General features: G+C 40.2%; 1 protein-coding gene across 2 annotated transcripts in view; it reads left to right on the forward strand.

The window, feature by feature from the left end:
* aars1 (alanyl-tRNA synthetase 1) overlaps positions 1–25,067 on the forward strand; it is a 39,978-nt gene that overhangs the window by 12,334 nt on the left and 2,577 nt on the right. For both annotated transcript variants that reach the window (XM_055648714.1, XM_055648715.1), the window contains exons 4-17: positions 1,690–1,835; positions 2,423–2,614; positions 3,559–3,703; positions 5,111–5,256; positions 7,271–7,379; positions 8,358–8,508; positions 10,020–10,144; positions 12,237–12,381; positions 14,236–14,414; positions 15,592–15,705; positions 16,764–16,970; positions 19,582–19,766; positions 21,807–21,915; positions 23,271–23,384. In XM_055648714.1, the coding sequence (XP_055504689.1) occupies positions 1,690–1,835; positions 2,423–2,614; positions 3,559–3,703; positions 5,111–5,256; positions 7,271–7,379; positions 8,358–8,508; positions 10,020–10,144; positions 12,237–12,381; positions 14,236–14,414; positions 15,592–15,705; positions 16,764–16,970; positions 19,582–19,766; positions 21,807–21,915; positions 23,271–23,384 (2,067 nt within the window). The remainder of the gene's footprint in view (positions 1–1,689; positions 1,836–2,422; positions 2,615–3,558; positions 3,704–5,110; positions 5,257–7,270; positions 7,380–8,357; positions 8,509–10,019; positions 10,145–12,236; positions 12,382–14,235; positions 14,415–15,591; positions 15,706–16,763; positions 16,971–19,581; positions 19,767–21,806; positions 21,916–23,270; positions 23,385–25,067) is intronic.

Here is a 25,067-nt window from a genome sequence, read left to right on the forward strand (position 1 = left end):
TCAAAATCTTTCCACCATCTACCAAACATGTCAGGAATGTGATGGGATAATTACTGGATGAATACAGCTCCATTAATGCTCACGAATTTCGAAATTCAGAACCAAGCTCTTGCTTGATTGGCATTCCACTTTGGAAAAAAAAATTCTCCCCCATCCTGACCACACTGTGCAACAAGTCACACACCATTCTGACATAATATATTGTTATACCCTCACCCTCTGAGCAGTACATCCAACAGTGTAATCCAACCCTGTTTACAGTAGGATATATGAAAGTAAATGTTACTTGCATGTGCAAGGTGTAATTAAGGAATTAGACCGTGTCATTGGGACACTGGGAGCTGTGTTGGGAAAGCAAAGTAATGAATGCAATAGGACGTGTAACTAATAATAGCACGGAGCAGAGATGACGGCCTTCACCTAAGATCTGAGGCACTGAATTGTTAGTTACCTTTTACGTGCCAGGTGAATATCCTTTAAAGTTTTGTCTGTTTTGGGAACCAACCTATCTTATTAGTTTCTAATAAGTTACTAGTTTTATTCTTATTACAAAAGCATTCCTGTTTATTGATTTTGCAGGAATTGGAGCACAGAAATGGGATGTTGGGTTCATCACATCCATTCTAGTGTTAAAATGGCACATGTGCCTTGTCCCAACCCTCTTGCGTCAATCTTCGTAAAATACTTACATAGAAACATAGAAATTAGGTGCAGGAGTAGGCCATTCGGCCCTTCGAGCCTGCACCACCATTCAATATGATCATGGCTGATCATCCAACTCGGTATCCCGTACCTGCCTTCTCTCCATACCCCCTGATCCCCTTAGCCACAAGGGCCACATCTAACTCCCTCTTAAATATAGCCAATGAACTGGCCTCAACTACCCTCTGTGGCAGAGAGTTCCAGAGATTCACCACTCTCTGTGTGAAAAAAGTTCTTCTCATCTCGGTTTTAAAGGATTTCCCCCTTATCCTTAAGCTGTGACCCCTTGTCCTGGACTTCCCTAACATCGGGAACAATCTTCCTGCATCTAGCCTGTCCAACCCCTTAAGAATGTTGTAAGTTTCTATAAGATCCCCTCTCAATCTCCTAAATTCTAGAGAGTATAAACCAAGTCTATCCAGTCTTTCTTCATGAGACAGTCCTGACATCCCAGGAATCAGTCTGGTGAACCGTCTCTGCACTCCCTCTATGGCAATAATGTCCTTCCTCAGATTTGGAGACCAAAACTGTACGCAATACTCCAGGTGTGGTCTCACCAAGACCCTGTACAACTGCAGTAGAACCTCCCTGCTCCTATACTCAAATCCTTTTGCAATGAAAGCTAACATACCATTCGCTTTCTTTACTGCCTGCTGCACCTGCATGCCTACCTTCAATGACTGGTGTACCATGACACCCAGGTCTCGCTGCATCTCCCCCTTTCCCAATCGGCCACCATTTAGATAATAAAATGTATTACCCAATTACTATTTGAATACATCTGTACTGTTTTCAATTGCTCTGACCTAAAAGTACCTATCTTGTGTTAATTGACTCTTGTTTCGATCTTGCTCATAAATGGTACTTACTTTAATTTTCAGTTAAAATATAATTCAAATGGCAGTTTCTCCAAACTAATAGTTGTATTATTGAGATAACTCATAGAATCCAATCTGCAGTGTGGACACTTTGCTTCCTTCCCTATAGGAATTGGCTTGTGAGATGGCCTTGAAATTGTTGACGAAGGAGTTCGGAATCCCCATCGAAAGGCTTTATGTGACTTACTTTGGAGGGGATGCAAAAGCGGGACTGGAATCGGATCTTGAATGCAAGCAGATCTGGCTAAATCTTGGGTGAGTTTTTTTACCCTCATTTATTTCCATTCCAACCAATTATATGTTAATTTTAAAAGAAAACGTATTGAAAAGGCAAGTATATCTTCGAAGATTGAACACGACTAAATTTTGAGCAGGAGGTAATTCACAACGATGGTAGTTAAGGGCTTGTCACTTGCTGCCATCATTTTCAATATCATAGCAGAGCCAATCATAAGGGAATATTGGAGGGATTTTCCTTTGTAACAGCAGATGTATTTTCCAGTGATTAAATCCTTCAACGGCATGTAAAAGAGGAATTAATTTGAATGGGTCAATCCAATGAATCAATCCTCTTCCATTTATTTTTTTGCTGCTGCAGCTGAGATTGCTTAACCTATGGGAATTAACTCTGCAATCTCCCTGGCATTTCTGGCAGCCATTCCGTAATCATTTCATGGAACCCTGTAATTTGTCAGGTATTGAAATAAAAACATTTTCAGTTGTATCTTACGCAAGTGAAGAAAAATGACGTGGCTCTGAAACCAACAGAATAATGTCTAAAATGCAATTAATCAGCTGTCTATTTGCTTTGTGTTAAATTGAGTTGACTTCTGATTTGAAAGAATGGCAGAAGAAAGGATTCTACCAGGCAGCATGAAAGATAATTTCTGGGAGATGGGCGATACCGGACCTTGTGGCCCATGCAGTGAGATGCATTATGACCGTATTGGTGGACGTGATGCTGCTCACCTGGTCAACATGGACAATCCTAATGTTCTGGAGGTCTGGAATCTTGTGTTCATTCAATACAACAGGTAATTATTCCCCAGCATATAATTTATAAAACCCTCCTGTTTAAGACAAATGGCTCAGCATTGTTAGTTTTGATATGCAAAAATTATTTTGGCAAGTAAATTAGTGATGTTGCTTTCATCTCTTTGTACATGTTCTCCACTGTGCTGTAGTTAATGCTGTCCGTTAATGTGTGCCTCACTTTTATATCCTGTTTTATGTAAATTATTATCCTTGTATCTCCTAATTGAAATGGGGTAAATTTGGCAGGGCTGGACTGGCCACTTTTAGACCTGTTGGGCCCATTCCCCAACGCAATATTCCACTACTCACCCATACTCGAGGCGATGTTTAATGAAAATGGCAAACCCGGCCCGCCAAGCCTCCACATCTACCCTGCTATTCACTAAAAACATTTATATATGTTAAATATTTATTTTTATCCACATTCAAAATATCCATTGACTTGGCCTCCATACCCTTCTGTGGCAATGAATTGCAAAGATTCACCACCCTCTGACTACCGAAATTCCTCCTCACCAACGTCTTATACAACTGCAACATGACTTCCCAACCTCTATACGCCATACTCTGACTGATGAAGGCCAATGTGTGAAAAGCCTTTTTGACCACCTTTGACTACCTGCGACTCCACTTTCAAGGAACCATGCACCTGCACTCCTAGATCCCTCTGCTCTATAACACTTCCCCGAGCCCTATCATTCTCTGTGTAAGTCTTGGCTATGTTAGACTTCCCAAACAACTAATTTGCCCGTCTTAAATTCCATCAACCATTCCTCAGCCCACTGGGCCAATCGATCAAGATCCTGCTGCAATTTTTCACAACCATTTTCACTATCTGCAACACCACCCACTTTTGTATCATCAGCAAACTTGCTAATATTGCCATGTATGTTCTCATCCAAATCATTGCATTCAGAACTGATTGCCTCTGGTTCCACTATAGAGAGGCTGACGGCAGTCTGAAACCCCTGGCGAAGAAGAGCATTGATACTGGAATGGGTTTTGAACGGCTGGTGTCAGTTCTACAAGAGAAGATGTCGAATTATGACACAGACTTATTTATACCTTATTTTGAAGCAATTCAGAAAGTAAGTTCTGAAAATATTCATTTTTCAAACTGTGATTTCTAGCTACTGTGTTTATTACTGTTAATCACTTGGATTCACTCAACAGTGTTTGATTCACGAAATATTTTACACTACTAAATAAGGCACATACACTCATGTATACCTGTATGTCCCCGAATGCACTCGCAAACCCCGAGTACACAGCAGAGCACGCTGCAGGATGTTTCTGTTCTCAATCACCCGGCACCGTTTGCGACACGGTCTAAGGCTGGGGCTCTCTCGTCCGAAAGAGCGCCCAACACCATCCTTTATGGCATTTCTTATCAGAGTAGATCGTGCCACTGCCCCCTTCCTGAGCCAGTCATAAGCCCCCCTTATCTGCAAAGTTTTTGCGCTACAAGTGGCAGGGGGTGTACCCAACTAATGCTGTGTTTTGTTCACGAACCCTATGCTTTCCCATAGAATGGCCTGAGAAGGGCTACGCTCCCAGACAATATGCACAGCTATAAGGTCAATTCATGGAGATGGTGCGTTTGAATCTTGTTTTCGAGGGGCTATGGAATGCAGTGCTGCTAATTTAGCTGATATCTAAATTTTAGCTGAAATTGTCTGTTTAACCCTTTAAGCAGGCCTTGGCAGACACTCTTTCTAGCTCTTTCCCATTTCGATATCTACCTTTCTGTCCTTGGCTTCCTTCATCGTCAGAGTGACGTCACATACAAATTAGAGGACCATCACTTCATCTTCCTTTTGGGTAGCTTTGAATTATAATAAATGGTCTTTATTGCTACACTTAAATCTCTTTGTACCATTTGCCTTCCTAATTGTTGCCTGCACATTAATTTTTGTTAACTTTCCATCTCAATTTGACTGTCCGTTGAATAAATTTTGCAATTGTTAAAGAATGTCGATGAATAATACCACAGCAATATCGCCCTTTAGATTATTACTTTAAACATACATGACTTTATAAGACCTGAATGTAGTAAGGAGTATATAGAATTTATTTTTTGTGATAAATGGCATTGTAAGTTGGCCGTTGTGTGGAACCTTTCCTCTTAATACATGACAGAGTTTACAGACATAATTACTTGAAGGAGGACAACACTGAAGTGAGAAGCGCTCTGTATTTTACCCAATAGTTTTCTACTGTCCTTTTCGAAAAAAGAAATGAGTTGTCTTTCAACAGTGCACTCTATTTTGAAACTTCCGTAGGGGACCAGGTATGTAAATGGAATTAATTATAAGTTGTGGGATTTTCACTAAACACTTGCTCTTGAGCTATTCTGTAAAGTCATTGTGTATCTGGCAATTTGTAAAATTGACGCCTTGTAGCAACAAAAACATTTTACCAGGGCTAAGTTTGTATTTTGATGCTCCCTTTGCAAGCAAGTTGTATTGCTAATTAGTTTATTTATGTAATTCTAGGGAACTGGTGCCAGGCCATACACTGGGAAGGTGGGAGCTGAGGATGTTGATGGAATTGACATGGCATACAGAGTGTTGGCAGATCATGCACGGACAATAACAATTGCGTTGTCCGATGGTGGCAGGCCTGATAATACTGGTAGAGGGTAAGTTGGAAAGTCATAAATCATGAGGCTCATTCACTCATTGCAATGAAAAAAACCAATAGATTTTTGGATCCTAAAGGAATCGAGGAATGAGGGCAGAGAAAGGTGTTGAGAAATGTAGGCATAGTTTTGTTGAATAATGTTGCAGGTTTGAAGGGCGGTATGTGCCAATTGTGTTTTTTCCTATGTTCTTGTGTGTGTGTGTATATATGTGTGTGTGTGTGCACATTAAATGGCCATCACTGACATTGCACCAGTCCCAAGCAGTGGAGGGATCCTATTGCCAGTCAAACATTCTGGAAGATCTCGGCAGCTCCAGCAGCACTGTTGCAGAGATAAATAAAATGTTATGTCTTTGACCTGAAACTTTCATCAGAAGCTGAACTGGTTAGAGGTGTGCAGTTGATAGCCAATTATGAAAAGAATTGCAGGGAAAGTAATAGTGGGAGACATATGGCATTGCAAAGATAGCAATATTTAAATGGCAAAAATAATATTGCAAACTGAAAATTGAATGTAAAGAAACAAAGGATAGCTCTGGGGAGGTATCAATGGTCACAGTAGATTACCTCTGAAGTAAGTTGGAAATTTATTCGGAGCACAAAATGGTATAAACTCTTTCTCAGCTGACTGTGGTTTAATTTCCTCGCAGTGCAGTGTCAGGAAAGGAGTATTCAGACCACCTAGAAATCTATTTTTACAGTGCACTGATTTAAGAAAAGACTAATTAAAAGATATTCAGTGCACATTTGAGTTTGAATTGTTGATGACAAGTTATGCATCCAAACAAGAAATTGTTATGCAGTGGTTCAAATTAATAATTTGAAAATTTCACAGTGGTAGAAGACTCAATACTTTCTGGCTTGGGCAAGGTCAACTAACCATTAAGCAGCACCCGGTTCAGGTGCAGACCAAATGTTAGCACACATTGTGGGCCGATGACCTTCGATTTTAATTTGATGTTGATTTTAATGTGATTGGCTCGAAGAACTGCACACTGGCAGCAGAAGGTGCTATGGTGTGGTTTAGAGAATGTACGAATGCTGAGTAAATAAGCTAGATGGTAACAAAAGTAATAAAAGTTAGAGTTATATAGTTGAGGTTAAAAATTAATGTGACAATGTAGAAAAGTTGGAAAACACTGGAGTTTTAAAGAAAGGATGTTTACGTGTTGGAATTGATATGCAAAAATATACTCAACTTAGCAGGAATAGGCAGATTGTCTTATGAAGATCGTTAACATGAGCTAGGCTTTAATGCACTGAGTGAGAGGAAACAATAGAAACATAAGAATTTGAACAGTCTTAACAGGGTGGATATTAAAGAAGACATTTTCTTGCATGGGGAGAATCTAGAATTTGAGAACACTTCAAATCAACGGTTACCCAATTAACATAAATTTTCAATTAATTTAATTTGCTTATAGGCAAGGTCATGGGGAAATCTGTTTTGTTTTTTAATTCATTGCGTTATGCCCTTTTATCACCATTTCATCAATTTTTTGAGGCATCTCTTAGAAACTAGCGGACAGAAACTCCTTTAGTGGCAAGCATCTATCAATAGATGACCAAAATGTGTAATTTGTCCTCTTGGTTGCTAATAACTGTGGTTGAGGATATGAATGGCAAAAAGAAAAAATGTTATTTGTGAAGTTCGTGAAGATTGTTAGTCTTGCAGAAAGGCCCAACTGTGACCCTCCCACACCTTCATCGGCTTGATTGCTTATCCATTCTTAATCCAGAATCTTTAATGTAAATTGATGTTAGCAGCACCAGGAACGATATTAAGTTATCTGCTACTTCTATATACAACCACTTTTATCTCTAAAACACTAACAAAGCATCTTATTAATTCATGATATATTTTAAGTATTGTCATCACACATTATAACAATGCTATATACTTGTCTTTCTATTTTTAATTAGAAATTAATAATAATTTGGGCTTCAGAGCTTTCGGTATCATTTTGATCATAGTAGATCTTTTGTGTCGCTAAACGTGATTTTCTACACAGATATGTTTTGAGGAGAATTTTACGAAGAGCAGTCCGATATTCCCATGAGAAGTTGAATGCATCAAAGGGTTTCTTTGCAACTTTGGTTGATGTGGTGGTTGAATCTTTGGTATGTACATATAATTGATTATTTATGCAGTTGTAATCTATGGGCGAGACAGATAAAGAAAAGCACCTCTGACATTTTGCTCCTGACTAGCAATCCTTTGTTTAAATATGCTTATTTAAGTGTAAGCTAGATTGGTTTATCTATGATGACCTAATTAACATTTAATGACCAGAGTTTTTCATCTATGGAAATATGACCTTCAACAGGCTGGTTTATTCTATAAACACAAAAGTTGGTAGTTTCAGGAAAGGACGAACGAAGATTAAATGTTGGGTATTGTCCTGAGCCTGCATTAATTAAATGTGACTCGTCTCCGGCCATTCTCTTATCCATCATAACCTGTTTACCATATAACAGAATTTGCTTTTGAATCGGTTTGAGGTATAAAGGAATGTTGTACTGTACAATGAAAATAACATGCAGCTATGTCCTCATTACCTACGAGCGTTATGAGCACAGCCTCCTGCAAAAAAAAAAAGTGATACCATTGAGGCTCTCTCCACTCTACCTAGTGCACCCCTCTTACATATTCTAACCGTTAGTATTCTAAAAGCGTTAACAGTTAATAAATGTATTAACAAATTTTAATACCTAAAAGGAAATTATATTAGCTAATAAATTCCTGTTGAATGCATTGGTACAGACAAAAATTGGTTTTAAAAGCACAAGGTGAGGACGTATACACAAAGGAGGCTTTCTTAGATCACACAGTACTAATATATTTTTGTATTATGAACAAGTTCAAGATAGGATGGAGCTGACCGTATAAGTATTTAAGAAGGAACTGCAGATGCTGGAAAATTGAAGGTAGACAAAAGGGCTGGAGAAACACAGCGGGTGCAGCAGCATCTATGGAGCGAAGGAAATGGGTTACGTTTCGGGCCGAAACCCTTCTTCAGACCTTATAAGTACATGGATCTACAGAATGCAAACCAGTGAATTATGAGGACTCAGTTTAGTTTATTATTTTATGTTTAGGGGGATGCATTCCCAGAACTAAAGAAAGATCCAGATATGGTGAAAGATATTGTTAATGAAGAGGAGGAGCAGTTTTTGAAAACACTCAACAGGGGACGGCGTATCTTGGAGCGGAAGATTCAGAGCTTAACAGATCATAAAATCATACCAGGTAATGGAACCAAATAAATATTTATCCATAACCAGGTTTTAAAATTGGTTTTTGAATTGAGTACTTGGGTTTTCACTTACTGTGAAGGTGAAATTGCCTTTGTTGTTCATTTTTCACACTTTAGGCAAGGCATTGTCCATAATAAGAATATTGAGATCCCTTTGATAACTCAATTTTCCGTGTATAAGAGTAAAGCAATTTATGACAATTTGATAGAATAAATAAAGAAGAGTAATAGTAAATGTCAGTAAGATAATTAAAAGAACAATTGGAGAGATGACAATTTTATTTACAATATTTTTGATGTAGAATGTACTGCCTGAAATATTCTGCTGCAAATGTACTGCCTGCAAATTCACCGGTGAGCTTTAACCTCTGGAAATTCCTTTCAGACTCCTGATTATCTAGCTAACTCACATTAAAATAAGTGCATTCCATCCAACAGTCCTCCTTTGTTCCTTGTCATGCTCCTACCTATTTTATCCACTGCACTTCCCTTCATCACCTTCCAGCCTCTCACCTTCCTCAGTTCTGCATTGGATCCCACCCTAATGCCAATCTAGTCTAAACCCACCCATGTACCACTGACAAACCTGTCTGCTGGGATATTGATTCCCCTCCAGTTCAGATGCAACCCATCCCTCTTATACAGGTCACCACTACCCTAGAAGCGATGCAAATAGTCCAAAAATCTGATTCCTTGCACCAACTCCTCAGTCATTCATTCACCTGTCCTAGCTTCCTGTTACACCCCTTCTCGCACATGGTACCGGGAGTGATCTGGTGATCAGTATCATAGATGTCTTACTTTTTAACCTTTTGCCTAATTCCCTATATTCATTTTGCAGGACCTCATCCCTTTTCCGAGTCTCGACCCGAAACGTCTCCTATAGATGCTGCCTCACCCGCTGAGTTTCTCCAGCATTTTTGTTTACCTTCAATTTTCCAGCATCTGCAGTTCCTTGTTAAACCTTGCCAACATGCACAATCTCCTGTTCCCATCTGCTCAGCTTCCTTGCTAAAGCATCACACTTGCCTTCAACACAGCCCCTCTCCTAGCCGTCCACTCTGCCATACTGTGCCTTCATTTTATTGGCTGCTCAATTAGCCAATTTTAAATGCTCAACCAATCCGACGGCTGCCTTATGAAACGAGTGAGATGAGTTGTAATTTAGAAAGTGAGGTTGACCCCCTTGTGCAGATAGACGTTTGTAATCTCATGACTTACTTTCTGCCTTGAGTTTGAATTACATGAAATGTCAGATGCTGGGTCTTGATCACTGGATGAACTTTCCAGATGTCTTTATTGATTGAAGGCGTATTTCAGGAGGCAAAGGCAAACTAATCAATTCCTAATACATAAAACTTTTAGATCTAGGAGCAGAATTAGGCCATTCGAACCTGTTCCTCCATTTGCCAATTTCCAGTTGCACATGTTGCAGTGTAAAAATAAATATAATCATATGTTATTGATTTATTGCATTTAATGATCCAGCTTTTATTTTCCCCAGGTGATACAGCTTGGCTGCTTTATGACACCTATGGTTTCCCTGTGGATTTGACTGGGCTGATTGCTGAAGAGAAGGGACTCCGTGTAGACCTAGAGGGCTTTGAGGAAGAGAAAAGAGCTGCTCAAGTATGTTTGTGATTGCATTTTAAATTTTGTTAAGTAGATGTGGGTGACTTCAATGCTCTGTTTTGATTGTCTGAATCACGCTATAAAGCATTTGAGCTGTTTTACCCACAGCATGTTTTTTCAGCAGGGATGAAGTAATTTAATGCAAATTAATCTGGTCCAATTGTGTTTCTGAAATATACAATGTGTAACCTTGCACTGCATCAATTATTTGTACTGTTGTTAATGCTACAGAATTGGAATTCTTCAATCTAAGTTATCCTGGCCATTCTTTATTTCCCCCCTAAAAGATGTTTTTAAAAGGGGCCTTTACTGTTTGTCATCAACGTCAATGTTTTGGTTGAGAACCTACAGGCAAGATTAGCAAGTTGATATGAAATTAATCATGCTGATGATATGAAAGTTAGTGGTTTTGAAGATCGTGAAGATGGTTGTGAACGATTGTGGCAGGATCTGGATCGATTGGCCAGGTGGGCAGAGGAATGGTTGATGGAATTTAATACAGAGAAGTTTGAGGTGTTGCGTTTTGGGACATCGAAGCAGGGCAGGACCTACACAGTAAATGGTAGGCCTCTGGGTAGTGATGTAGGGCAGAGGGAACTAGGAGTACAGGTGCATGGTTCCTTGAAGGTCGAGTCATAGGTAGATAGGGTGGTCAAAAAGGCTTTTGGCATTTTAGCCGTCATCAGTCAGAGTATTGATTATAGAAGTTGGGAGGTCATGTTGCAGTTTTATAAGACGTTGGTGAGACCGCATTTAGAATATTGTATTCAGTTCTGGGCACCATGTTATAGGAAAGATATTGTCAAGCTTGAAAGGGTTCAGAAAAGATTTACGAGGATGTTGCCAGGACTAAAGGGTGTGAGCTATAGGGAGAGGTTGAGTAGGCTGGGTCTCTATTCAGGAGGATGAGCAGAGATCTTATTGAGGTATACAAAATCATGAGAGGAATAGATCGGGTAGATGCACGGTCTTTTGCCCAGAGTAGGGGAATCGAGGACCAGTGGACATAGGTTCAAGGTGAAGGGGAAAATAATTAATAGGAATCCAAGGGGTTACTTTTTCCACACTAAGGGTGGTGAGTATATGGAACAAGCTGCCAGAGGACGTAGTTGAGGCTGGGACTATCCAATCGTTTAAGAAACAGACAGGTACATGGATAGTGTTCAAGAAGGAACTGCAGATGCTGGAAAATCGAAGGTACACAAAAATGCTGGAGAAACTCAGCGGGTGCATCAGCATCTATGGAGCGAAGGAAATAGGTGACGTTTCGGGCCGTTTCGAGGGATAGAGAGGCCAAGTGCAGGCATGTGGGACTAGGGTAGCTTGGACATTGTTGGCGGTGTGGGCGAGTTGGGCCAAAGGGCCCGTTTCCACTCTGTATCAAAATTGCTGCACATTTGCCACGGGTAGCTCAGAAGTAAATGAAGTGGATGTATAGTGTAGTGAAAGCTACCAAGTGAATACTTCAGAAAATACCTACATTTAAAATAGCTCTAAGCAAATTAGGAATAAGGGGTGATTTATTTTAACACAAAACTTCAAACATCAAATTGTAAAGGAGGAAAGTTGAACAGTTTTAAAACTGGTTGGTAATTGTCCCTGTATTTTAACATGATTCTTAGGAAATGCATCATTCAGAAAATGTTTTACCCTTCTAAAGTAGGAGTATGGGGATGATTTGAGTAACACATTAGCATAATAAAGTTTAACATTAACTGAGGTTCGGAAGATCTGAATTGGGTTTTAATAAATTCCTTCAGTTGAAGGAATATTTTAAACATAGAACATTTAGATTACCAGAGTTGATCTTGTAGCAGTTTAGTGGAAGTTAACCTGAGAAAACAGAGAGCCAAGTCTAAATTATTTAAACTGACATTTCGTATCTGTATGACTCTTAAGTAATAACTCTGATGCACTGAGAAGTATTGTATCACATGTTGTTTTTGTCAGTTTCTTGCCAATTATCTAGGATGGTGTTGGCGGTGTTAATCTACTAACATTAAGTGTTTAGGGTGTTTTCCTGAAAAAAAATTCAAACCTGTGCTTTGTCGTTCTTCAGAAATGACATATTAATATTTTAAATTTGCAGCTGAAATCTCAGGCTAAAGGTACAGGCGATGATGATCACATCATGTTAGACATCTATGCAATTGATGAACTGCACGCTAAGGGCTTCGAGGTCACTAATGACTCATCAAAGTACAACTATAAATCAGATGATGACGGAAACTATGGTAAATTGTACTTTATTTCTTTAACTTAGAAATTATTTTCAAGGATGCCAATCTGGGGGTGGAGGGGCAGAGACAGTTAAATTCTCATTGTCTATCTCATACCTGGTGATGTCCTTGTAGAGGAGTTCCATTTGAGTTTGAGGCCTCTGAAATGTCATAAGTACCTTGGGTAAAAACTACAAGCTCAATTATGGGAGTGTTGATTAACTTGTGGGATTTACTGGAATGGTGCTCATTTTTCATTCTCATTCTCTGCACCACTGGTCACCACCATTCTATCTGCACAATCTAAGTGGTGTTGTTACCTGTCACCTTAACTGAACCTAATTCCATTAGTTCAGTACAGGGATCAGTGTTGAACTTTGTATGTCATTTGGCAGAATCTGCAATACGGGAGCTTTGCTTGCATTCTGTGAAACTAGCCATGTAGAATTAGACTACAAGCGTATTCAATCTTCATGATAAAACGTGTATTTAAGGCATTCACAGGCAGTCCAACTTGCACATTATCATTTCACCTTTGAACTCTCAATGCAAATTCATCCTCGGCAGATGACAAATGTTTTATGTGAACTGGACAGTTGAATTACTCAGCACAAAATTGTTCTTGGTACGGAATCAGTGTGTGGGCTGAACCGCTGCTTTCCTTTACTATAGAGAACAGTGATTTAAGGCTGGTCTATTGGTACTGACGTTCTCCGCCCCACCATCAGCATGGTTCCAAACCTGGAAGTGCTTGTTGCTGATTTTTTTTGTTGTATTGTGATCTCTGGGATACTATTTTGAAATAATTCCATCCAATGAGCCTGTCCATTTGATAAATTAATTAAATACATAACACCTCACTCTTTCATCAAACTTTATTCTCTAATAGCAGCTTTTTTTTTCTTGCACTGGTTTTTACTCTCGATTTTTTTATTAACTTGCTCAATAAAACAAAATGTTCAAAATGGTAGGTAGGGTTTCATCATCTGTGATATGAGAAACATTTTTTTATTTCTCAACTTATTTCCATTATATTAATTTTCCTTGATTATAGTGTGTTGCCTGGTTGTTCCATGGTCTGGCAACGAATATAGAATCCTTAACACAGGCTTGAATAGTTCAGTTGAATGCTTCACATGTAAACATCATGCATCAGACCCTCAATCATTACTGGTCTCTTATAATTGACTGTACCCTCAAACTGGCAACTTGCACTCTAAAGGAATTTGAGATTTATTTTCCATTTCGGTTCCTTTCAGCTTACTGCAGAGAAAAATATGACATGGTGTTGTGCAAGCACATTGGCAGTATTTCCTGCTCGAGTATCTACTGTAAACTGGAGACACAAGAGCCTATGGATGCTGAAAGCAAACTACTGGAAGAACAGAGGGTCAGGCAGGATCTGTGGGTGGAAATGGAGAAACAATGTTTCTTAATTTAGTTTAAAGATACAGCACAGAAACAGGCCTTCGGCGCACCAAGATGGCGCTGACCCGTGATCCTCATACACTAACATTATCCTACACACTAGGGACAATTTACAATTTCACCGAGCCAATTAGCCTTCAAACCTCTACGTCTTTGGAGTGTTGGAGGAAACCGGAGTACCCGGAGAAAACACATGCAGGTCATGGGGAGAACGTATAAATTCCATATAGTCGGCACCCGTAGTCAGAATCGAACCCGTGTCTTTGGCGCAGTAAGGCAGCAACGCTACTGCTGCGTCACCATATCGTCCGATTGCGTTGCAATTATTTCAATGGAGGATACAGCATTTAATGGAAATTGATAGCGTGTCTGTATTTAACTGATGTTTGTTATTCCGTACTGTTGCTGTGACTGGCTAACAGGTCCTGACTTTCTCTGCAGCATTTGAGTCTGTCGAGGCCACGGTGAAAGCAATCCGCAGGGAAAAAATGTTTGTGGAGGAGGTGAATACAGGTCAGGATTGTGGTGTGCTGCTGGATGCCACGTGCTTCTACGCTGAGCAAGGTGGACAGATTTATGACGAAGGTTACTTGATAAAGGAGGATGACAACAGTGAAGATGTAAGGAATTTTCACGTTTCCACATTTAGAGAGATAAGATTAAGTTCTCCTGGGTAGCTGAAATATCTCTGCCCCACCTCAAACTGAACAATTTTATTTTCCATGCTCCTTTGAATAGTGGTGACCTAGTCCTTTTATCCTTAAATTCATGTAGACTCACTATCATGTGGTAAACTGGAGGATGAGTGATGGATGTAAACCTGATGCATTGCATGCCGTTGATCAAGAGTAGGACTATCTAAATAGTTTTGGGGAGTATCCTAGTTTGATTCTATCCATTAAAGTTCAGGAGTCGCACGCGCTGTTAAGACTTAGGAGCTGGAATCTGTTTTCCCCATCAACAGCCCTTTGCTGTTGAAGGCAGCCACAGCTAGGTAGTGATATGGATAATGAGAGAATTGAACTTGTAATTTTACCTTTTAACTCTTTTCTCTCACCTTGTTTATCCCCGTGGATTGTCACCTTGTCGTGGTGGAGAAGCTTGTGTGGACCTGAGATCCTGAGAGCGATGCCATCTGGAGCTATGCTCCTGGTAGGGCCACCCATGGCGGTGAGGTCTCTGACAAAGAGCAATCCAACTAAGATCTCAACGGTGGAACAGGCAGAGAACGATGGCTGACCTTAGGGGAGCGTCACAACGGCTGGGAAGGCGGATGAAGGCTGCAGCAAAAAAGGGTCTCCGGTCGTCTTGGACTCCATGCCACTGGATCCTGACCCAGATCTGTCAAGGACGTGGGTTGGCTGTCTATGCACCAGTCTTCCCACGTTAAACTAAATCACGCACAGGGTCCTCCATATAGGGAATAGCACCCTGGAGACACCCATGGTCAGCCATGACCGAAGGGGGCCTAAGGATAAGTTTATCTTAAGGACATGAATTATTGGTGTTTTTGCCCAATAATTTGATCACCTCCTGCTGCTGTGACCTAGTCCGTAATCCATGTTTGAACCTTGATTGGGAATTAGATGTGATTTTTGATGCATTGGATCCATACTGAAGTGCACAAACTGTTTGTTGTGTTCGATAACACTGCACTGCACCGTCAATGCCAATTTCATGGTGTTTGACACCATGAAATCTTCTATGTGCAACCTTTCTAATTTTACTTTGCATTCATGATGATAGTCATTTGAACCTAAAGTTATCCTAAATTCGGTTATACTCATTTCTTTGCAGAAAACTGAGTTCACAGTGAAAAACGTACAGGTACGAGGCGGTTATATCCTACACATCGGAACGGTTTATGGACAACTGAAAGTGGGAGATAAAGTTCATCTATTCATTGATGAGGTAATACCTTTTTGATGGGGTTTAAAATCATATGCTCACAGCCACTTCCCATGCGGTTACTGGGATGTGGCATCTAACTTTTTTTTACTACTTGCTACTTGTTCTTCAGTAAGCCAGAGATTTCTACTTCCTCTTTCCTATACTGTACACTTGCAATGTCTCTTTTATGCCGGGGAAAGCAAATATCACCATTCACTCCAAGGGTAACATTGAGTTGCTTGTCACTTTTATATGATGTTGCCCTCACCGATCTATCTGCTGAAGATGCATCTACCCACAAACTCACTGGTGGAATTGTCACTTTACAGTGCTTATGCGGCATAGTTTTGTCTTCATACCAAGGGCATTGTCCATCTCTACCCTACCTTTGATGAAAGGTCACTAACCTCAAATATTAACTGTTTCATTGTCTTCCCAGATTATTTTTAGTTTAGAGATATAACATGGAACATGGCCCCTTGGCCCACTGAGTCCATTCACACTAGTTCTATGTTATCCCACTTTGACATCCATTCCTTACACTCTTGAAACACTTTACAGAGGTCATTCAACCTACACACCTGCAAGTCTTTGTGATCTGGTAGGAAACCGGGGCACCTGGAGAAGGGTAAACTCCCAAAGATAGACACAAAAATCTGGAGTAACTCAGTAGGTCAGACAGCATCTCTGGAGAAAGAGATTAGGTGACATTTCGGGTCGAGACCCTTCTTCAGACTATCTTCAGTTTAAACCAGCTTCTGGAGTTCCTTCCTACATGTGCAAACTCCCCACAGACAGCATCAGAGGTCAAGATCAAACTCTGGTCGCTGGAGCTGTGAGGCAGCAGCTCTACCAGTTGTGCCACTGTGTTGGCCTGGCTTGCTGAACAACTTCGTTTTTGTTTTGAATTTCAGATTTCCAATATTGGCATTATTTTGCTTTTGGTTTTAAAATCTCATAATTTGATGTATATTTCAAGTTCAACACTTTATTAGTCTTTTTGTGTAGTTAGGGGTGTGAACTGTGACATGATAATATTTGGATGAACCTTATCATCAAAATGCTTTCTTTTGCACCAGGCCAAGAGGCGAACTGTCATGAGCAACCACACCAGCACGCACATGATGAACTTTGCTCTGCGATTGGTGCTGGGTGAGGCTGACCAGCGAGGCTCTCTTGTGGCACCAGACAGACTGCGTTTCGATTTCACAGCCAAAGGAGCTATGAGCACGCAGGAGATCAAACAATGTGAAGAGATAACAAACAAGATGATTCAGGATGCCAAGGTAAAGTCCAAACTGCTGGAGACACACGACAGGTCAGACAGCATCCATGGAGGGAAATGGACGAGATGAGGTTTAGGGTTGAGAGGGAAGCTGGAAGAAAGAGATGAGGAAAGGAAGTGGGGCAACACATGGCAAATAACGGGTGGATCCAGGTGAGGAGGGGTTGATTGGCAGACAAATCAGATTGGTTAAGAGAAAAGTGGAGGTAAGTAACCAAGGCAGGAGGTAGAGAAGAAACAAGGGGGAAATGAGAAAGGGGAGTGAAATGTAGAACCAGGGAGAGTGAAATCTAGGACCAGAGGTAGTGAAGGAACAGGAAGGGGTGGGAAGAAATTGTGTGACCCAGAGTGATGAGCAGATGGAATGGCTGGAACGAAATAGGTGATGAGGCCGGGGTGAGAAAATGGCATGCATGGGGTAGGGATGGAAATTAGGCAGATGAGAAATGGGGAGAGTTTCTACCTGAAATTGAAGAATTCACATTGAAGTCTCCACTTCCTGAGGGAAAGATCTATGAATTAAGAGATGATCAGCCATGGTCATATTGCAAAGTGAGGCAATCTTGAATCCCCAGGTAGTAGTTCACTTATTTCCTGTGTTCAAATTAGGAAATGGGTGTGACAGTGGGGGAAAAGGTCTCCGTGGGGTTGATTCCAAATTGCTTAGTTTTGCTCTAGATTTGTTTCTGTGAATCAGGTACAGTCATGTGAGCAGTAATGACTTGAACCATGGAGTGACTGCACCTGTGTGAAAGTATGTTGGTTTTAATGAGTTGTTCCCATGTTATTTTCAGAGGTGGGAGACCAGTCTAATATTTTCTTGAAGTTGCAGTAATAGCTTTATTGCAAATGCAGTTATATGGGGTGGAGGGGTTTACTATCTTAGTGTACAGGCCCCATATCAAATGGATATGAGTTATTTCAGTTGCACATTATACCAGTTATTAAGCACTATTAGCTTTGTTAAGTGAGGCCATAGAATAACTAACATGAGGAATAGCACACCAGTGGGAGTAGGAGTACAAATGTGCAGGAAAGTGGACAGAGTAGAGTGAGTAGCAATGTTACAACATTTTGAGATTTTAAAAATCAAGTCTGCAATTTATCTCATCAGATAAAGCATAAAAAGAAGTTTAATTTGACACCTAATTCACTTTCATATCTCAAGTATTTAAAAAGTTATGGCCATTTTCATACTCTGAAATTAGCATCTTGTTCCCTATTGATTTTCTATGGACATAACAAAAAAGCTGTGATCGTGGACAGTCAAAAGCCCATAACTTTCTTAAAAATTAAGAGAACTGAATGAAATTTTCAGTTATCATAGCTTGAAGCATTCTGAAACAAATATAAAATAATCTTACTTGGATGACCTGAAATTAAAGCATATAATTAGTTAGTTATCCAATTGTAGCTAATTCCAAACTTCAATTACTAGATCTAAACATCTATCCATTTCTTAATAAATGATTAACATTTTTAAATAGCCTAAGTGTCCAAATAATATTCACAAATAATTCACAATAAAACATGATTTTAAAATCTCATTTACATTAATTTATAGACCAAATGGAAGGAATTTAGTGTTCAATTGCTGTAAATTAATGTCCATTTAAATCAGCTTTCCAGTGGGATCCTGTGAACGCGCTGGTTTAGAACGTTCACATTGCGGTAGATTTGTGCCCTCAAATGCCCAGAAAAATACTGCGGGATTTAATGGGCCCCAAATTAGCTACTCGCAACATTAAACTTTGTATAAAGGGATCTTAAGAAGCCCTTTTTAACGTAAAAATAAACAGCCTACCTTCCGTTTTCCCCTGTATGAGATCTGGCCCGTTGTCGGAGGTCATGGGTTTAGAGGTTAATTTTTAACCTACTATAACAATTAAATAAAGCAACGGAATCTTCCAGCGATTTTTCATTAATAATTAACTAGGCTGAAAAACCTCGATTTGAACAGCCCAGGGAAAATCGCGTTTTAAACCCGCCCCCCTCTAAACGGCGCCAAAATCGCGTACACGGGCTGGGACAGATTTTCAGCGACCTTCAGGTACGTTTTGCAACATACCTAGTGTGAGTTGGAAAGAACCGTCCATGTATTATCCCAAGCCTGAAAAGCGAATCTAATTACTGTAGGAAACTTGGGGACCTCCTACTAAACAATGTCTAACCCACAGAACCTATTCCAAATCCCACTAAATTCCAACATCAGAAAATAAATAGGTTTGAGGTTGCAAATAAATGGGGAATGGGGCAGGAGAAAATGAAAGGGAAGGTTGGTGCGAGTGTAAGGACTGAAAGGGATGAAATTATTAGTGACAGTGGTGGCATCCGGAAGAGGGAGGTAAAGGCCGGTGAAAATCAATATTGGTCTAGAGGTGGTGAAAAAATCTGAGCCATCTGAAGCATCATGAGAAGAAGTCAAATGCTGGATGAGTGAGATATATCTGGAATGGCTAATCAAACTTGTTTTCAGGATTGAAAATAGAAATACACTTGGAGCTTCCTTTATGTGCATAAAATAGTTTTTCTTTATTCTGAAACTACACAAGCAGCACATGAAACGAAATACAAGTAGATAGGATTTGTAACAACTAAGTATTTTCTTCCAGCCAATCTATGCCAAGGATACTCCCCTTGCTGAAGCTAAAGCTATTCAGGGCCTCCGCGCTGTATTTGATGAGACGTATCCTGACCCAGTACGAGTGGTGTCTGTGGGGATTCCTGTGGAGGATATGCTAGCGGACCCATCAGGACCAGCAGGCTCGGTCACTTCAGTGGAATTTTGTGGCGGAACGTAAGTGTGTTACCTGAATTTGAAAACGGGGGTTACACACAGCTCTGAGAATAAGAGAACTGTTCAAGTTTTTTAAAATAAAATGATGCCTCATTGATAATTGCCAGTTGAGTGAAGCGTGTAAAATATTACCGGAAGCATACTCAAGCAAAAAGGGAATAGAGAGAGAATTAACTTATTAATGAATATATACCGGTGGCAACATAAGGACGGGACTAAGCCATTTAGCCCTTTGAACTTGTAAGTGAGCATTAACTGATCTTTTGTTTTAATAATGTCCTTTTAATACAATCATTCAAATTTATCAAGAAAAGCAGATATCTCAGCAATAATAGATAGACACAAATTCAGCAGGTCAGGCAGCATCTCTGGAGAAAAGGAATAGGTGTCGTTTCGGGTTAAGATCCTTTATTAGACTCAGCAATAACCCTTATCGTCTCAGCAATAACTTTTGGTAATATCACAAATTATCCCATGCATTGAAAATGTCAATTGAATGAATCTAAATTTCATGTAATTCAGCCCTGGTTTATGTAATTTCTACTTGCAGTTTAAACATTGAAATCCAGTAAACCCACATTTCATTGTATCCAGCTTCTACCCGCTATGTATGCTGTCTGATTCTGTGCCTGTCCATGACTTTTCCAGTCTGTTTGCATTAACCCCAAGTCTCTTTGAATCACCACTGTTCAAAGCTTTTCATTGCTTGGTATAGAACAGAAGATTTTCAATTGCGAATCAGAGGCTAAATTTGCATTTCCTGACATTGAAATCTATTTTCATGTGTTGCTCATCAATTAATCTATTAATAATTTAGGAATGCATTGCAATTGTAAAGATCCATGCAATTTGCTTTGATTAGTGTTGCTTATCTATATGCCGATGCAGCTTTCCATCCCATTATTTTGGTCGTTAATGTCCAGTTTAGTTTAGAGATATAGCGTGGAGACAAGCCCTTTGGTCCACTGAGTCCATGGATTACCCATTCACACTAGTTCTATGTTATCCCACTTTCTCATCCACTCTCTACACTCGGGCAGATTTTAGAGGACAATTCCCCTGCAAACCTGCACGTCTTTGGGTGTCAGAGGAAACCCACGTGGTCACAGGGAGAAAGTGCAAACTCCAGCGCAGGCGGTACCCAAAGTCAGGATTGAACCTGGGTCTCTGGCACTGTGAGGTGGCAGCTGCCTCTGTGCCGCCCTTTACAGCATAAATATCTTTTAATAACTGGTTCTCCAAAATTCAAACCTTTCTCACTCGCTCTAAAATCTGATGGAAGTCACCTATCTGGTCATAATCATTATCTTGCTTCTGCACCGTTATTTCTTTACTTTGCTCCGTTGTTAATTTTGGTGAACCATCAGCCTTGATTCAGTATTTATTATCCCTTTGTTGTAAATACTAACATAAAATGAATATCTGCCAGTTGTTCATTTACAGAATCATTATTACCGGTTATAAAGGGGCCCCATTGCTCCTGGACTACTTTATCCTAATGTAATTGTAAATTGGATAGGTGACGTTTCGGGTCGGGAGCCTTCGTCAGATTGATCCCGAAGGGTCCCAATCTGAAATGGCACCTATCTATTTTCTCCAGAGATGCTGTGTGACTTGCTGAGTTACTCCAGTATTTTGTGCCTATCTTTCTCTAATACCTCCTTAATCTTGCTAAGTGATATTAAAAATAGTTTTTTTTAATTCTGAACAATAGCTTATTGGCATCCCCCTCAAATTACTGCCACTCGCTCATCAGTGAAACATCACTAAGATCTTTAGCCTCATTTCTGGGCATCCTTTTGTTTTTTTACCATGTATACTCTTCAAATATTACATTACAAAAGTTAGCACTAGAATCAACATTATAGATATTGGCTATTCCAAAGAATAGTTCCACATGTCTTTCAGACCACTGAATGTAATACCATTTTGTTGAATGACAGTTATTGTGACACTTCTGCCTTCAGCAATTCTGATTCAATAAAGTGACTTTTTTTTCTGGAGTTGCATGTTGTGGTAATTATATCTGTTTTATTCTAGGCATCTGCAGAACTCTGCCCATGCTTGTCCTTTTGTGATTGTATCAGAAGAAGCTATTGCAAAAGGCATCAGGAGAATAGTTGCAGTGACAGGATCAGAAGCTCAGAAGGTTGATGGCTGAGTTTAACAACTTTTTATTACCAGAGATTGTGATTGGATTTTTAGATTCTTTTGTTTCATCTGACCAATTTCTTAAAATTGTTTTTAAACTTGCTTTTGCTTTTTATAACATAAACTCTCACTTTAAGTCCAATCAGCGAGTTCGGAATTCCGAAAAACACAAGGAATCATGGGATTTGGACATAGACCTGCACCTCATCTGCGTTCCTGTCCGACTCCCAACTACGGATGGGGCGGCACTCGGGAGGGGATGGCGACACAGGCAGAGTTGAGCTGGATTTAGCCCTGCTTCTCCGCGCTGGCTGTAAGCCTGGGCCGTCGTTCCTATAAGTCCAGGCAGGGCTGGTAGGTTAACAGGCAGAGTTGAGTTGGATTTAGCGCTGCCTGTGGGAGCCGCTCCCATCTGGCTCCCGACGTCTCTGGCACTCGGGAGGGAACAGGGATGGTCCAGTGGCGGTTCGGCAACAATTGCAGCGCCGGAGACCCGGGATCGATCCTGGCTGCAGATGAGGCGCAAGTCTATGTCCATACCGTGGCACGGCTGCCGAGAGTGTTTTTCACTTGTGATATGACAAGGAATACCGAACTCGCATATTGATCATTTTTGTGGTAGCCTAGTTTTAAATGTACTGGTGTAATACTAATAATGAGTCATTCCAATCAGTTAATTGGCTCAGTATTAATCTCCTAGTTGGAGCACTTACAGTGATACATTTGGGCTTTGCACTTGCTCATGATCAAACTTCTGCTGGAAAATGTACTCCTTTAGTGAGTTGAGGACCGTGTTTATCAGTGATCAGTTGTAGAATGCCAATTCCTGAAAGTACTAGTGGGATACTGTTCTTCCCAGAATTACAAGTCAGAGGACAAAGATGTTTGAAGTACTATATGTTCCACCTTGGGATAAGACACAAGGTTCAAGCAGTCTTTTTTTATATGTGACACTATATTGGCTGTTTCTTGTGTATGTTTTGTAAAACATTCAGAATTCTGATTCCATGCTGCCTGTATCTCATGCTATTTCTTGCATGCCACTCTTCTCTATGTCCTTTGCATCTTGTGCTGACTCTCCCAGTGTTTTTACATGCTCTCATGAATGGTCTCGCTTACCTTGTTCCTTTCCTCCTTGACCCCCCCCCCCCCCCCCCGTGGGAAACAAAAATGCTGTGACTGTGCAGGTGTTCAGTCTGTTTCTGTCCCCTTTCTCTCCTCCCACCTCTCACTGTCTCTCCTCTCCCTTCTTGTGCCGTTGCTCTGGTCCTACATGCCAGTTTGCTATCAGTCAATGCACTTGTACCAGTTCAGATGTTTGGAGTTGTAAGATAATTTCATTATCTTTTGTAGGCACTAAGAAAGGCAGATGCCCTTCAAAAGTCTCTTGTTGCACTGCAGTCAAAGGTCCAAGTCCAAATCTCTCCCAGTAAGGAGACCCAGAAAGAGATTGCTGACCTTACAGAGGTAAATCTAAAAAGTCGTATCAAACATTCCTTTTAATTTTTAAATTATTCAAATATAGAGTTCTGAACAGATTTTTTTAAATTGTATTGTTGAAAACATGTGTTATCATATTTTCAGTAACAACAGTATCATATTATCGTAACAGTGAAATTGCTCCCTGCGCAGGATAGCTGGAGATAACCCCTGCACTCCGTGGGTATAGTTGATCTATGGAATCTTCATGGATTAGGCAGAAGTTGCTGATGGTCTTGCCTATCGTTTGGAGTATTTGTTTCAGCTTTGATGCATAAAATTATTTTGTGTCATTACCATTAATCTATGTTATAGAATATTGCAATAAAGATGACTTGAATCAGCATGCAGCTTTAACAAATCCAGCACCACATGGGATCATGGAGTAAACAAGAATTGAATGGGTAAAGCAACATGCCAAAACTGGAAGTCAACTAGCTTCCAGATTGAGAGAACTCTTACTCTGTGTAATCAGTTTTGGTCAAATGGTGGAGATAAGAACTAAAACTTAGCCCTCGGAAGGAAAAAGAAAAACATTAATAATGCTAGAAATCTGAAATAAATCAAAATTGAAACACTCAACATGTCAGGCAGCGTCTGTACAAACAGAAACCCAAATGTTACCATTATTTCTCTTGCCACAGATGCCGCCTGACCTGCTGAGTGTTTCCAGCACTTTGATTCTATTGTAATTCAAAAATGTCACTGATATTTCAACAATATTTGCATTTGTGATGCAATATATAAGTGTTGAAGGGGAAGATGGTTAATTATGAAAACAGTTTATTTTGCCCACACATGACTGGAATTAGAGGTATAGAGCAGCCCAACAACTTGTGAAAAGATGTGGTGAGATGATAGATATCAGTGGTTGGCAAAGATAAATGTGATCATTTGGGGTTACAGTACAGGATCAAACATAGGCTGCAATAAAGCAAAACCCTGCAGATGCTGCAAATCTAAAAGAAAATGCTGGAAATATTCAGTAGGTCAGACAGCATTTGCAGAAAAGTGGTCAGTATTGGGGACAATGACCTTGCATCAGAAGCGAGAAGCCCATATCAGTCCATAGCGCCCTGAAATTGGCAACACAATTATATAGAGTGGTGTAAATGGCATATGGCATTTATCAGTCAGGGAATTGAGTTTAGAGTCAGAAAGTCATGCTGCAGCTTTATAGAACATTGGTTTGGCCACATTTGGAGTAATGTGTGCAGTTATTTCTGGTTGCCCAATTACAGGATGTGGAGGTTTTGGAGAGGGTGTAAGTTAGCCAAATGCTGCCTACACTGGAGGGTATAAGGAGATTGGACAAACTTGGATTGTTTTCTCTGGAGTCGGAGGCTGAAGCGAGACCTGAAATAAAATTATGTGACATTGATAGGATAGACAGACAGAACCTTTCTCCCCCCCCCCCCCCCCCCCCCCCCCCCCCCCCCCCCATCCAAGGTGAAAATGGCAAGTCGAGTCAAGAGTCTTTTATTATCAAAGACTAGAGGGCATTGCTTTAAGGTGAGAGGGACAAGATTACAAAAAAAAAGATGTTTAGAGCAAGTTTTTTTTAGCGTGGTGGTTACCTGAAATGCAATGTGGCAGGATGGTTGTGGAGGTAGAAATGATGTTGGCATTGTAGATAGTCACATAGTATGCAGGGAGTGGAGTGATATGGAT

The sequence above is a fragment of the Leucoraja erinacea genome, chromosome 17 (assembly GCF_028641065.1).
Source record: "Leucoraja erinacea ecotype New England chromosome 17, Leri_hhj_1, whole genome shotgun sequence".
Lineage (NCBI taxonomy): Eukaryota > Metazoa > Chordata > Chondrichthyes > Rajiformes > Rajidae > Leucoraja > Leucoraja erinaceus.